The sequence below is a fragment of the Leucoraja erinacea genome, chromosome 4 (assembly GCF_028641065.1).
Source record: "Leucoraja erinacea ecotype New England chromosome 4, Leri_hhj_1, whole genome shotgun sequence".
Lineage (NCBI taxonomy): Eukaryota > Metazoa > Chordata > Chondrichthyes > Rajiformes > Rajidae > Leucoraja > Leucoraja erinaceus.
Genome location: NC_073380.1, coordinates 52,368,790 through 52,384,607, shown reverse-complemented (window position 1 = coordinate 52,384,607; position 15,818 = coordinate 52,368,790). Strand labels below are relative to the sequence as shown.

General features: G+C 45.2%; 1 protein-coding gene across 1 annotated transcript in view; it reads left to right on the top strand.

The window, feature by feature from the left end:
* Positions 1-15,818, top strand: part of LOC129696404 (actin, cytoskeletal 3-like) — a 17,583-nt gene extending 1,765 nt beyond the window's left edge. The window contains 3 exon segments of the mRNA XM_055634264.1: positions 14,665-14,919; positions 14,921-15,329; positions 15,332-15,818. Coding sequence (XP_055490239.1) covers positions 14,671-14,919; positions 14,921-15,329; positions 15,332-15,630 — 957 coding nt within the window. The 5' untranslated portion in view covers positions 14,665-14,670 and the 3' untranslated portion in view covers positions 15,631-15,818.

Here is a 15,818-nt window from a genome sequence, read left to right as displayed (position 1 = left end):
ATTCAAATCCAAGTGAAGTTTAAATGGCATCAGAAAAATAAAACCTCCGGAATGGATGATGTTCATTACGTGGTTGGTTAGAGTCAGTATCAGCACAAGTACTGTATTAAACTTAGAATCTTCAGATATCCTGGTTCAAGCTAAAACTAAAGACAAATAATAACCTCCTCACACATTTCCCTGCAGGTATATCTGTCAGTCCTTTAAAATATGCCCCTTCTTTGAACAAGCTCTTAAACATCGCATCTGAATCAGTTTCCATCTGATTACACTCCTTGAGGATGTTCATCTACGTGTTGAATTAATAAAACAATGAGATTGGGGACATTTCTATTCAACCTGTCAAAGGAATTGAGGGGGGGGGGGGGGTTAGAAATTGTCAGTGAGGTAAACAAACAATAGTTGAGTGGCAAATGACAATAGTGCTACCTTCCCAGTGTTCTCCATCTGAACCAGGGGCCACGGAGCGTTTTTGAAAGTGGTGGGCGGCGGATCACTGATCACTGGCCTTGGGGGTACCCAGTGAGGGAGTGGGGAGAGGGTGTGGAAGGGGGGTGTCCCCCTTCCCAGGGTAGGGACTTTTTGAAATTTGATGTATTAAAATCATGTTTTAATGCATTGTAGAAGTATAATTTCAATGTTTTTTGTATGAAGTATTTTTAAGAGCTAACTTTTTAAGGGGTAACTTTTTCCACACAAAGGGTGGTGGCTGTATGGAACAAGCTGCCAGAGGAGGTAATTGAGGCAGGGATTATCCCGCCATTTACGAAACAGTTAGACTGATACATGGATAGGACAGGTTTGGAGGTATCGACCAAAAGCAGGTAGCGTAGCTGGAACATGTTGGCGGGTTTGAGCAATTTCGCTGAAGGGCCTGTTTACACACTGTATCACTATATGAAAACATTACACCTCCACCATGCATGAATGTTTCAAAGCAAGTGATTGCATTTTATTGCCACATACTCAAGCATAGAAACATAGAAAATAGGTGCAGGAATAGGCCATTCGGCCATTTGAGCCAGCATTTCCTTCAATATGATCATGGCTGTTCATTTAAAATCAGTACCTCTTTCCTGGTTTTTTCCCCATATCCCTTGATTTCATTAGCCCCAAGAAGTAAATGTAACTCTCTCTTGAATACATCCAGTGGATTGGCCTGTACTGCCTTCTGTGGCAGAGAATTCCACAGGTTCATAACTCTGCGTGAAGAAGGTTTATCCTCATCTCAATCCTAACTGGCCTACCCTTTATTCTTAAACTGTGACCCCGGTTCTGAACTTCCCCAACATCGGGAACATTTTCTTTCAGTTACAGTAAGTGAAAATCTAGCAGACAAGCAGGATGCTTCATCTAACCACTCCCATTGAAGTCCACTATCGTCCACCGTTTCTACCCAGTGCTTGGTACTTACTTCCAGCAGCCACTGGTTGTCCTCCAGGATGCACCGAGCTGCAGCCTGATCCATGCCGGTCACCTCGGCGAATTTGTCACAGAGACTCACGGCAGCGGCGCAACGCTTCCAACGCCTCCGACAGCCCGGGACTCTTGCACTGAGGCTGCTCCATGGCCGGAGCTGCAGTGAGCGACTTGCCCGCCCGGCAAACACTCGCCAGCCCTGCTCCCCATCTGCATCTGACCCCGTGTGTGACATTTCGGACTTTGGACTCAATTCGAAATGTCATCTATCCATAAGATAAATACAGAATGCTGGAGCAACTCAACGGATCGGGTAGCATCTCTGGAGAAAAAGAACAGGTAACATTTCAGGCGGCCGGTATTCTTCTTTGGGCTCACCTATCCACGTTATCCAGAGATGCTGCCTGACCTGCTGAGTTACCCCAGCACTTTGTGTCCTTTGGTGTGATAACCAAAATCTGCAGTTCTTTGTTTCAAAACAAAGAAATAGGAGTGGTGACTGGGCCACAAATTGTCCTATCATTCAATATGATCATGTTGTCTGATCTTTGGTGAACTCAATTCCTCTTATGTGCCACTCATAGAGTCATATAGCACAGAAACAGACCATTTGGGCTAAATCATCCCCAATCAAGATATCCCATTCCTTCTCTACAAAGATGCTGCCTGTTCTGCTGAGTTACTATAGGAATTTGTATCTATCTTTGGTTTAAACCAGCATCTGCAGTTCCTTCCTGCACATGCCCCTTCCACACTAGTTCAATTTGCCCACGTTTGGCCCATATCCCACTAAATAGAAATAGAAACATAGAAAATAGGTGCAGGAGGAGGCCATTTGGCCCTTCGAGCCAGCACCGCCATTCATTGCGATCATGGCTGATCGTCCCCAATCAACCCGTGCCTGCCTTCTCCCCATATCCCTTCTCCCATCAGCCCCTAGAGCTCTATCTAACTCTCTTAAATCCATCCAGTGATTTGGCCTCCACTGCCCTCTGTGGCAGGGAATTCCACAAATTCACAACTCTCTGGGTGAAAAAGTTTTTTCTCACCTCAGTCTTAAATGGCCTCCCCTTTATTCTAAGACTGTGGCCCCTGGTTCTGGACTCGCTTCTAGCTTGTTCAGTCCTTTTATAATTTTATATGTTTCTATAAGAATCCCCCTCATCCTTCTAAACTACGGTGAATACAAGCCTAGTCTTTTCAATCTTTCCTCATATGACAGTCCGGCCATCCCAGGGATCAATCTCGTGAACATACGCTGCACTGCCTCAATTACAAGGATGTCCTTCCTCAAATTAGGAGACCAAAACTGTACGCAATATTCCAGATGTGGTCTGACCAGAGCCCTATACAACTGCAGAAGAACCTATACTGAAATCCTCTTGTTATGAAGGCCAACATTCTATTAGCTTTCCTCACTGCCTGCTGTACCTGCACGCCAACTTTCAGTGTACAAGGACACCCAGGTCTCGCTGTACCTCCCCCTTACCTAACCTAACCCCATTGAGATAATAATCTGCCTCCTTGTTTTTGCCGCCAAAGTGGATAACCTCACATTTATCTATAGTATACTGCATCTGCCACGCATCTGCCCACTCACTCAACCTGTCCAGGTCACTCTGCAACCTTCTAACATCCTCTTCACAGTTCACACTGCCACCCAGCTTTGTGTCATCCGCAAACTTGCTAGTGTTGCTCCGACTATATAAAATTCTGTACCGATAATGTCACTACCCACAAGGAGATAAAGACCTTCCCTAACCAGAAGCCGTGGATGAGCAGGGAGGTCAGACTCCTACTGAAGGCTCGCGATGCCGCTTTCAGATCTGGCGACGCCGAGGGATACAGCTCATCCAGGACCAATCTGAAAATGGGAATTAGGATTGCTAAACTCAATCATAAACGGCGGATTGAGGAGCATTTCCATAACAACTCTGACCCCAGGCGCATGTGGCAAGGAATCAAATCCCTTGCCGATTACCAGAAAGTTAACACCCCTCCCCCAGACAACGCCACCCTCCCCGACGAGCTAAACCACTTCTATGCTCGCTTTGACCGGAACAACAAAACCCCAGCCATTAAAGTTGCTCCACCCCCGAATGAACACCCTCTCAGCCTCCACCTCTGCTGTACAAGATGCACTGAGCAAGGTGAATGAGTGCAAAGCTGCCGGCCCCGATGGCATCCCTGGTCAGGTGCTTAGGGCATGTGCTGGACAACTATCCCCAGTCTTCGCCGACATTTTCAATCTCTCACTGGCCCAGGGTGTTGTCCCAACTTGCCTCAAGACATCAACCATCGTGCCAGTGCCCAAACAGTCAGCTACAGGGAGTCTCAATAATTTCCGCCCAGTGGCACTCACCCCTGTCATTGCTAAGTGCTTTGAGCGGCTGATCTTGGCTCACCTCAAAGCCTGCCTCCCCCCCACACTGGACCCCCATCAGGTTGCCTACCGGACCAACAGGTCTACAGAGGACGCCATATGTCACTACACAGAGGACGCCATAGGGCCCTACACTCTGCCCTGACCCACGTGGACTACAACAACTCCTACAACAGGCTGCTGTTCATTGTCTTCAGCTCTGCCTTTAACACCGTCATCCCCGCCAGCTTGATCACCAAACTCAGTGGACTTGGCATCTCCACCTCCCTCTGCAACTGGACACTGGACTTCCTCACTAACAGACCACAGTCTGTTAGGGTCAATAATCTCACCTCCTCCACTATAACACTGAACACCGGAGTGCCACAGAGCTGTGTGCTCAGCCCGCTCCTCTACTCCCTCTTCACCCACGACTGCATCCCAAAGTACAGATCCAACGCCATTATTAAGTTTGCTGACGATACTACGGTAGTAGGACTGATCAGCGACAACGATGAGTCAGCCTACAGGGAGGAGATCCAGCACCTGACAACCTGGTGTGCCAACAATAACCTCGTCCCCAACTCCAAGAAGACGAAGGAGATTATTGTTGACTTCAGGCAGATCAGAGGAGGCAGTCATACCCCCATCCATATAAACGGGACTGAGGTGGAGCGCGTCTCCAGCTATAAATTCCTCGGAGTACATATCTCGGAGGACTTGTCCTGGTCCCTCAACACCTCCAAGCTAATCAAAAAGGCACAGCAGTGCCTTTACTTCCTGAGGAGGCTCAAGAAAGCCCACCTGTCCCCCCGGATCCTGACCAACTTTTACCGCTGTACCATAGAGAGTATCCTGACCACCTGCTTCACGGTATGGTACAGCAGCTGCACTGCTGCGGACAGGAAGGCACTACAACGGATGGTGAAAACCGCGCAGCACATCATCGGTGCCCCGCTCCCTGCCATGGATGCCCTCCACCGAAAACGGTGTCTGAGACGGGCTGGGAAGATCATCAAAGACCCCTCACCCCCCAACCATGGACTGTTTGCCCTCCTCCCATCAGGGAGGCGGTACAGGAGCCTCAGGTCACGTACTAGTAGGATGAGGAACAGCTTCTACAACAATACAATCACATTGCTGAACTCGGAGTCCCGCCGATAGATTTCTCTGGTCCCTCCGTCCCCATTGTTTAATTATTCTGTATTTTTTGATTATTCTGTATCTTCTCTCTTTCTATTTTTTTATTTCTTTATGCACAACTACTACGGACTGACGCAAAACTGAATTTCGTTGTACTCACTCACATAAAATAAATACAAAAGGTTTATTTCCCTGTGTGTGAAAGGGGGATTAGCCAATAAATTTATTTATTTATTTATTTGTTTATTTGTTCCGAACAAGTAAAGACATAAATAGGAATAAATAACAACAACAAAATCGAAGTAGTCAAACAATTGGACATTCCAGGCAATATTTGCAAAGCAATGAAAAGCATAAAGCAAAATTTAAATGTCCAACACTTTTTCTTTACAAGCTCGAAAAGGAGTGAGAAGAAGAATAACTTATTTAATCTCACCCCTTCTCCCTAAACCCTTCTTCCATATTTAATAATTAATTAATTAATAATAATAATACCCTAGACAATTTTTAGAGATGCATACAGACATATATATACATACAACTGATATACACATACAAGTAATATGTATGAAGTAACCAAAAAACATAAATAAATAATAAATAAAATAATAAATAAACATTAACCCCTGTTTGTCAACCATCCCCTTCATCCCTGTACCTTGTGAAAAAAAGTTTTTTGTATGTCATTTTGAACTGGTTCATATTTGGACATTGCTTTAACTCCACATTCAAACTGTTCCACAATCCTACTCCACAGACCGAAATACAAAAAGTTAAATATTCTTCTTAAATTATAACCCCCCACTCGCTCATTGAATAATTTTTGTATATTTCCAGGTGAGTAACATTAGATAGAAACAAAAAGCTGGAGTAACTCAGCAGGACAGGTAGCATCTCTGGAGAGAAGGAATGGGTGACGTTTCGGGTCGAAATGCTTCTTCAGACCCAAAACATCACCTATCCATTTTCTCCAGAGATGCTTCCTGACCCGCTGAATTACTCCAGCACATTTAGTCTTTTTTTTAAACCATGATCTGCTGTTCCTTGTCTCCTGTTTCTGTGCTTGATCTCACTGGCTCTAACCTGGACAGGTATGTGTTCAATGGAACTCTGAGTTGTATAGGCATCTTCTGAATAGGCAGACAGAACAACCCTTCTATGTGACTTGACATACCAGGTATTACGCCCTCTCCAGACCAAGCAAAGGGTTCTGCTTGGCTCTTGATGATAAGCAGTTGACATCTTTGTACCATTAGAAACATTCTGTATTGATCCTGTTGCCCTAATCTTTAGGCTGATTACAGGTATATCTTTACTCCCATTGGGTCCAGTCCTACTGCGAACACATTGGATAAATCCCCAGGGCCTGATGAGGTGTATCCCAGGATAGTATGAGAGGCAAGCAGGAGATTGCTGGGACGTTAACATTAAAAAAAAAAATCAAGTAACAGATGAAACCAAAGGTCTTACTTTTTTTCACCCAAACCAAATTATACTTTATAGATGCAGCATGGAAACAGGTCCTTCGGTCCACCGAGTTTGTGCCGATTAACGATCCCTGTACACTCACACACTACACACTAGGGACAATTTTACAATGTTAAAGAAGCCAATTAACCTGCAAACCTGTATGTCTTTGGAATGTGGGAGGAAACTAGAGCACCCAGTTTAACTCTACCGGGAGAACGTCCAGACTACAGATAGCACCTGTAGTAAGAATCGAATCTGGTCTCCAGCACTGTAAGGCAACAGCTCTACTGCTGCGCCACTGTGCCACCTTTACAGAATAATACATCTAACATCAGTGGTGAAGTTATTGAGCAAAATGAATGAAAAATCTGTGCTTGCAAAGGCAGGGGATTACCAGGGATAGTCAACATGACTTTGTTAGAAAAAGCTCAAAAGGGTAATAAGGTACATTCAGTGTAAGGTGATTGATATAGCCTATATGGACTTCAAGGCCTATCCCACATGAGAAATGGGTCCAAGAGCTTGTTGCCCTTGGGATCCAAGGTAAATTTGATTCAAAACTGGCTTGGTAATAGGTTAATGTTCACTGAACATTTTATGCTTTATTTCTCAACTTAATATTGATTAAAAGTAAGTAAGAAGTTTAAAAACATCAAAAGACTTTGAATTTAAAATAACCAGCTTTCACCGATGATGTCACAATGGCTCGGCTAGCAGTGATCAGCTTCACTGAAGATTTCATCCTATCTTTGATATTATTCGCGATTAAAGCTTTAAAAATGCCAACATTCACAAGATTTTTACATATTCCGTTTCACATTTTTCCCCACAGGCAGAGAGCATCTTCACTGAAGATTTTATGCTTTATTTCTCGACATATTACTGATTAAAGTTTTAAAAAATATAAAAATACTTTAAATTTAAAACGTCCAGCTTCAACTGATGACGTCACAATAGCTCGGCTTGCGGTGATCAGCTTAACTGAAGACTTCATCCTGTATTTCACATTATTCACAATTAAAGGTTTACAAAATGCAACTTTCACAATATTTTTATTGTTAAAATCATTCCTGCCAGCTTCCAACACACTTCGATCCAATGTTGCGACACAGGAACACTCTGAACTTTTCACCTCACAGGAGGGGTAGGGCAAATTGCTATTGCAACATGCAGGGCAAGAGCAATTGGTGGCTACGGGTAGGGAATGGGTGCGTTGGAGGAACAGACCCGACAGGTCTGCACTTGGTCTAGTACTTATTAAAACTGATCTTGTTCGTGTGTATATGTGTGTGTATATGTGGTTGTCTTTACATCTTTGCAAAAACACTACGCGGTAAAGATTGCATTTTGACATATTCCAATTGACATTTTTCCCGTCTAACCTGAGACCACCTTATCTGAACGTTTTATGCTTTATTTCTCGACTTATTACTGATTAAAAGTAAGAAGTATAAAAATATCAAAAGACTTTAAATTTAAAACGACCAGCTTTCACTGATGACGTCACAATGCCTCGGCTAGCAGTGATCAGCTTCACTGAAGATTTCATCCTATATTTGACATTATTCGCAATTAAAGGTTTTAAAAATGCCAACTAACAAGATTTTTACATATTCTGATTCCCATTTCCCCCTCTAGGCAGAGATCACTTTCACTGAACATCTTATGCTTTATTTCACGACTTATTACTGATTAAATTAAAAAAAAATCAAAAGCCTTTGAATTTAAAACGACCAGCTTCAACTGATGACGTCACAAGGGGTCGGCTAACCGATGACACAGGAACACTGAACTTTTCACTTCACAGGAGGGGGAGGGCGAATTGCTATTGCAACACGCAGGGGAAGTGCAATTGCAATTTTTTAAAAAGCCCACTGCTCAGGGAGGCAAGGGAGTGCCGGAATCTTATGTTCGGGAATGGCTTGAGTTGGAGAACCACGCCTCCCGTGGGGGCTGCGGGTAGGGAACGGATGTGTTGGCGGACCAGTCCCAATGGGTCTGCGCTTGGTCTAGTAACCATTACAAATCAAAAAACTATAGATGCTAAATACCTGACATACAATCTGATAATGCTCAGCAGGTGGGGAAGCCTCTGTGGGAAACAAAATAGTTCATGTATCAGGTCCAGGACCCTTCATCAGAGAGAAAACAAGGTGCTGAGAAGGTGGGTGGGTGGAACAAAGGGATTTAATTTTATTCATTTTCATCATACTGTACCTGTACCTCGTTGTACTTGCACTGGACAATAAACTCAACCTGATTTGAAAGGGAAGATCCCAGGGTAAGACCAGGTGACCTAATGTGGTGTAGATGTGGTCAGACTAAGCTGGCATCTGTGTACTGGTGAGGCTGTGGGAAATCCCTAAAGGGCCCCACCGGACAGAAAAGAAACTCAATGATGTTGGGTAGAAATCCTTACATTAACACAGATTGTGAGCTATTACCTCAAGTCAGAGAACCTGATCTTATAGTTCCACACACTGCCACGTGCCCGAACAAAAGTGTTATTCCATCAGCTTGCATAGTACCAGTGCAGGGGCAATTGATCAAAGCGAGTTAGAAGATAGAAACATACACAGAGAAACGGGCGCATCGGCCCCCAATGTCCGTTCAGAACATGATGCCAAGTTAAACTGATCTCCTCTACCTGCAGGTGATCCATGTCCCTCCATTCCCCGCATATCCAAATGACCACCTAAAAGCCTCTTAAAAGGGATTAAAGAGTATGTTCCAGGCACCTACCACCCTGTGTGTCATTTTAAAAAGGAACATGTCTGGCACATCTTTACACACTGCCCCTTTCACCTTAAAGCCATACCCTCTAGTCTTTGATATTTCCATGCTGGGTAAAAGGTTCTGACTGTCAACACTATCTAGTCCAGTTGGTGAATGAAATGGGGATGGTCACTGAGTTTGGCTTCTCACGTCTAGAGGTCATATTGTGAACATTGAATGGACTGTGCCTGACTGCAGGAAGTGTTTCACTGTTTCACCTTGAGAGAATGTTTAGGTAAAAGCATGTGGAGGCTTTGGAAAGAGCAGAGGAGGTTTACCAGAATTATGCCTGGATTACAGGATCTTAGCTACAAGGAGGGATTGGGCATGCAGGACAGACTTGGATCGTTTTCTCTGAGATTGAGGGGAGACCTGATGGAAGTAAATAAAATTATGAGAGGCATAATTAGGATAGACTGTCAGAAGGATATGGATCATGTGCAGGCAGCTAAGGGTTTGCCTTGGCAACATGTTCGTCACAGACATGTTGGGCCGAAAAGCCTGTTGCTTGCTGTACTGAATCGCATCTAGAGCCCTGACCTCATCAAAACACTATTGTAATGGCAATTTCTTAACTTTCCAATGTCCAACATTTGATTGCCATTACTACTCGGGGATGTAGAAGAGACATAGTTTACACACTAGCCCATAGTAAGAACTAATCTTCCAGTCGTTGTTTCTTGATTAATTGGTCTTTTATTGAAGTAGTACAAACAAAGAAGTGATTCATATCAAGTATTTCTTATTCCAATACAAATTGTAACTTTTCATTCTTACTAACTGTTTCATCCGTATTGTGTGAGAGGGAGAGTGGTAAAAATTGTGGTCTCAAACATCCCTCGAGTCTAAAATGACTCCCAATCTCTGTGGTTACGCTAGCTTCCTCAGATATAGACACAATCATCTATGTATTTAATCCCACCCACAAACATACCAAAAAAGACAAAACTAGAAATATCTAGACATGGCTATAATATACTGACAAGCTTAAATGGCTCTTACAACTACCTTTTCAAAGAATTCAATCAGATTGGTCAGACAGGATTTGACCTTGACAAAGCCTTGCTAACTGTCTTTGATTCGTCTGTGTCTTTCTAAGTGATCATTAATCCTCTCCCTCGAAATCATTCCTGCATCCTCACTGCCACTGATTGTTGGGCTCAAAGGACTACAGTTACCAGGCTTTTCCCTGCTGCTTTCATTTTGTGAGGGGTAGACCACATCTGCTGTCCTCCAATCATCGTATACTTCACTTGTATCGAACAAAGATTTAAAAGTCCCAGCCAAAGTCCCAGCAATTACTTCCCTTGCCTTCCACAAAAGCCTGGCATAAATTCCATCCAGTCCTGGGGATTATCTAATTTTAAACCCGCCACGGCATCAAATATCACTGTTTTGTTTAAGGAGAGTGCCTATATCTTTTTGAATTCTCCAACTACAAAATCTATTTCCATTTTGAATACTGGTGCAAAGTGGTCATTCAGGACTTCTCGTAAGTCTGACGAAGAGCCCCGACCTAAAAGGTCACCTATCCATGTGCTCCAGAGAAGCTGCCTGATCCAGGAAAAAGGTAAAAGGACACAAAGCGCTGTGTAACTCAGCGGGTCAGGCAGCATCTCTGGACAACATGGATACGTGACGTTTCAGGTCATCGGCAGGCCCTGTTTAAATCCCAACCCGAAATGTCCACTACCCATGTTGAGTCTGAAGAAGGGAAATGTCACCTATTCATGTTCTGCAGAGATGCTGTCTGACCCGCTGTGTTACTTCAACACTTTGTGTTCTTTTGTGTTAAACCAGCATCTCTTGTTCCTTGATTCTACGAGAATGTTTGGGTCTCTGGATGGTGGGAGGTGTCGCTTGAAGCTGTAGGAAAAGATGTCATAGGATGGGGAATGGACAGGGGAGTGTTGTAAAGGTAGTGGTGGGCTGGAGGGTGGATGGAGAGGACTGGAGGGTGGATGCAAAGGACTGGGGAACTGTTCATCCTCTGTCCAGGAGATGGGGTGAGAGCAGACGTAGAGGAAACAGATGAACTGTGAACTGTCGGCCGCTGCACAGAGGGGCTGCACATTTTTCATAAAAAGCAGGACAATTCACCATGCACAATGTCTCATATAAATGTGTACAGCATACAAATGGGTGGTTCTGGTCCATCTTGTTCATGCCAACCATGATATCCATCTGTCTGTATTCCCTCAACCTTCCAAAAGCAACCAAAAGCATCCTAGCGGCGTGCATCACAGCTTGGGACATCAACAGCTCTGGTCAAGATAAAGGAAATTGCAGAGAGTTGTCGATGTAGCCTGGCCTATCACACAGACCACATTCCTCACCATTGACTCATTTCCCACTTCACACTGCCTCAGCATAGCAGCCAACATAATCAAGGGCCATTCTCTCTTCTCTCTCCCGTCAGGCCGAAGTTACAAAAGCTTGATACCGTATATCTGCAGATTCAGGAACAGCTTCCTCCCCACTGTTATCAGACTATTGAATGGAACTCACACAAACCATTGAATGATTCTCAATCTACCTTGTTGTAGCCCTTGCACTTTTAAAATCTGCACTTTCTCTGAAGCTGTAATACTATATCGGACATCATGTTTCCTTTCTCTTTATGCATTATTTGGTGTACTTGTGTATCGCATGGTTCCCCTGGATAGCATGCAAAACATTTTTCCCCTGTATCTCACTCAGTACATGCAACAATAAACCGGAAATACCAATAAATGTTAGAAATGTTGATGAACAGAGACACCTTGAGGTTCAAGTGCAGGGTGCATTGAAAGTAGCAGCTTCTGATAGACCGGACATAGAATACAAGAAGTGGGACATTATGTTGCCGTTTTACAGAACACTAGTAATGGGCCTGTCCCACTTAGGCGATTTTTCAGGTGACTGTTAAGTCGCCGCAGTCGCCTGAAAAAACAGCGGCTGGAACGGCGACTGTCAGAGTGGAACACACATACACGCACACACATATTGCTTCCTTCACCAGCCCATTATGCAGGCAGGAGATCAGATTCAGATTCAGATTCAGATTCAATTTTAATTGTCATTGTCAGTGTACAGTACAGAGACAACGAAATGCATTTAGCATCTCCCTGGAAGAGCGACATAGCAAACGATTTGAATAAATAATAATAAGTGTCCGGGGGGGGGGGGGGGTGGGGGGATTGGCTGTCACCGAGGTACGTTGTTGAGTAGAGTGACAGCCGCCGGAAAGAAGCTGTTCCTCGACCTGCTGGTTCAGCAACGGAGAGACCTGTAGTGCCTCCCGGATGGTAGGAGGGTAAACAGTCCATGGTTGGGGTGAGAGCAGTCCTTGGCGATGCTGAGCGCCCTCCGCAGACAGCGCTTGCTTTAGACAGACTCAATGGAGGGGAGCGAGGAACCGGTGATGCATTGGGCAATTTTCACCACCCTCTGCAATGCCTTCCGGTCGGAGACAGAGCAGTTGCCATACCATACTGTGATGCAGTTGGTAAGGATGCTCTCGATAGTGCAGCGGTCTGAGGAGACAGATGGACCTTCTTCAGTCTCCTCAGGAAGAAGAGACGCTGATGAGCCTTCTTGATCAGAGTAGAGGTATTGTGGGTCCAAGAGAGGTCATCGGAGATGTTGACTCCCAGGAACCTGAAGCTAGAAACACGTTCCACCTCCGTTCCGTTAATGTGGATGGGGGTGTGCGTGCCGCCTCTGGACTTCCTGAAGTCTACAATGAGCTCCTTGGTCTTCTTGGAGTTAAGGGCCAGGTTGTTGTCAGCGCACCATGCTGCTAAGTGCTGGACCTCCTCCCTGTAGGCCAGCTCATCGTTGTTGCTGATGAGGCCAATCACCGTTGTATCATCTGCATACTTGATGATGGTGTTAGTACCATGTACAGGTGTGCAGTCATAGGTGAAGAGGGAGTAGAGGAGGGGGCTCAGCACACAGCCCTGTGGAATGCCGGTGTTCAGGGTGAGGGTTGAAGAGGTGTGCTTGTCTAACCTCACAGACTGGGGTCTGTTGGTTAGAAAGTCCAGTATCCAGTTGCAGAGGGAGGGGTCGATGCCCAGGTTACCGAGTTTGGTGATCAGTTTTGATGGTATAATGGTGTTGAATGCTGAGCTGTAATCGATGAACAGCATTCTTATGTAAGTGTCTCTGTTGTCGAGGTGGGAGAGGGCGGAGTGAAGTGCCGTTGAGATGGCATCCTCCGTACTCCTGTTCTTGCGGTAGGCAAACTGATAGGGATCCAGTGTGGGGGGTAGGCAGCTTTTGAGGTGTGCCAGGACCAGCCTCTCGAAGCACTTGGTGATGATGGGGGTAAGTGCAACTGGGCGGAAGTCGTTGAGGCTTGCCGCAGTGGAGTGTTTTGGCACTGGCACAATAGAGGTGGTTTTAAGGCAAGTGGGGACAACTGCTTGGGCAAGTGACAGGTTGAAGATGTCAGTCCAGACGTCTGTCAGCTGCGCAGCACAGGCCCTGAGCACGCGCCCGGGGATGCCGTCAGGGCCTGCAGCCTTACGTGCATTAGTCCTACTCAGTGCCACGTACACGTCGTAGGGGGTGAGTGTGAGGGGTTGGTGATCGGCAGGTAGCACAGCCTTGATGGCTGTCTCTAGACAGGGATCTAGACAGGGCACGCAGGGGGAGCGCTGTCTGAGTGAAATTCATAGTGCAAAGCCAATGTGATACAGACACACACCGCGATGAACAGGAAGGTTGGCGCTGTAATTAAGACAGTGAAAGCACAGTGTACGGGAAGGGTCACATAAGTCCTTTAATGGAGTGGGGGAGAGGGGAGGGAGAAGGAGTGGAGACAACTTTTAAGAAGCCAGAGATACACGGCTGTGAAGCTCGGCAGACATTAACATTACTGGTAGGCCTTGGTTCTGAAAACTACGTTTTTTTTCCCAATGTGCCAATAAAATTCACCGGTCAGCACCGGCTACAACCTACGAGAACCTACGACAACCTTCGACCTCCTGGCAACCCACTACCACTGCACCTACAGCACGGGAATTGTCGCTACTCTCCATGGCGGCTTCATTCTGGTTGCCGCTAATTTTTCAACATGTTGCTTCAAAATTCTGTTCTGGGTCAGCAGTATGGTTTGGAGGGGAACTTTCAGCTAGAGAGCAATTGGAGTTGGGAATACACTGAAGCTCCAAAGGAGGAAGAGACTGAACATGTTAGAATCCTGAGAAGTACAGAATAATCAGTGCATAGAAGACTATAGATGGGATGAACTGGGTTGTATAGATGTGGACTAGATGTTTGGCATGGACACGGTTCCCTGGCAGGCCTGATTCTGTGTTGTACACCTCTAATTCTATGGCCCGTTGACAGCAAGGTGTGGTTGTTGACTTGGCAAGGTTGGTGTGAAAATATCCCCAGGAGATGCTGCATCAGTAATAAGTGAATTTCTATTGTTCCAAACGTCCAGAGTTTTAAGTGATCATTTTAACCTAATCTAATTCATCTTTTGTCCAATTTCTCAATTCCAGGGTGTGATGGTGGGAATGGGTCAGAAAGACAGCTACGCTGGGGATGAAGCCCAGAGCAAGAGGGGCATCCTGACCCTGAAATACCCAATTGAACACGGGATTGTGACCAACTGGGATGACATGGAGAAGATCTGGCATCACACCTTCTCTTTTAATATTTTTTATTATTTTATACAATTTTTTAACAAAACAGAACAAAACAAACTAAAAATAAAAATAAAAACTGAAAAAGACAACAGGAAAAAAAAGGAAGGAAAAAAAAATAATTAAAAAAAAAAAATATGCCTCTGGCCGCACCACTGGCATTGTGATGGACTCTGGGGATGGTGTGAGTCACACTGTACCCATCTACGAAGGCTACGCCTTGCCACATGCCATCCTGCGTCTGGACCTGGCTGGCCGGGATCTCACTGACTACCTGATGAAGATCCTGACCGAGCGTGGGTACTCCTTCACAACCACGGCCGAGAGGGAGATTGTCCGTGACATCAAGGAGAAGCTCTCCTATGTGGCCCTAGATTTTGAATCTGAGATGCAGATGGCCAGCTCCTCCTCATCCTTGGAGAAAAGCTACGAGCTCCATGATGGTCAAGTCATCACCATCGGCAATGAGTGTTTCAGGTGTCCAGAAACCCTCTTCCAACCCTCCTTCATTGGGATGGAATCTGATGTTATAACAGCATCATGAAGTGTGATGTGGACATCAGGAAGGATCTGTACGCCAACACTGTCCTGTCTGGTGTAACCACCATGTTCCCATGGATCGGTGAATGGATGCAGAAGGAAATCACAGCCTTGGCTCCAAGCACCATGAAGATTAAGGTCATTGCTCCACCAGAGAGGAAGTATTCAGTGTGGACCGGAGGTTCCATCCTGGCTTCTCTCTCCACCTTCCAGCAGATGTGGATCAGTAAGCAGGAGTATGATGAGTCTGGTCCCTCCATTGTCCATCGCAAGTGCTTCTAATGGCCCTGCGTCATGTGCAGTCTTCACTCACCTGTCACTTCTTCCAACCCTGCCTTTGATCTATTGCACATTCCATAACTTCCCCAACCTCTGATGCCACTGGAAATTGTGACACCATGTTGAAACAATTGTCTATGAGTGTGTTTAAAGTATTATTCCTGTAATGGGTAAATATGCCTTCTTGGTTG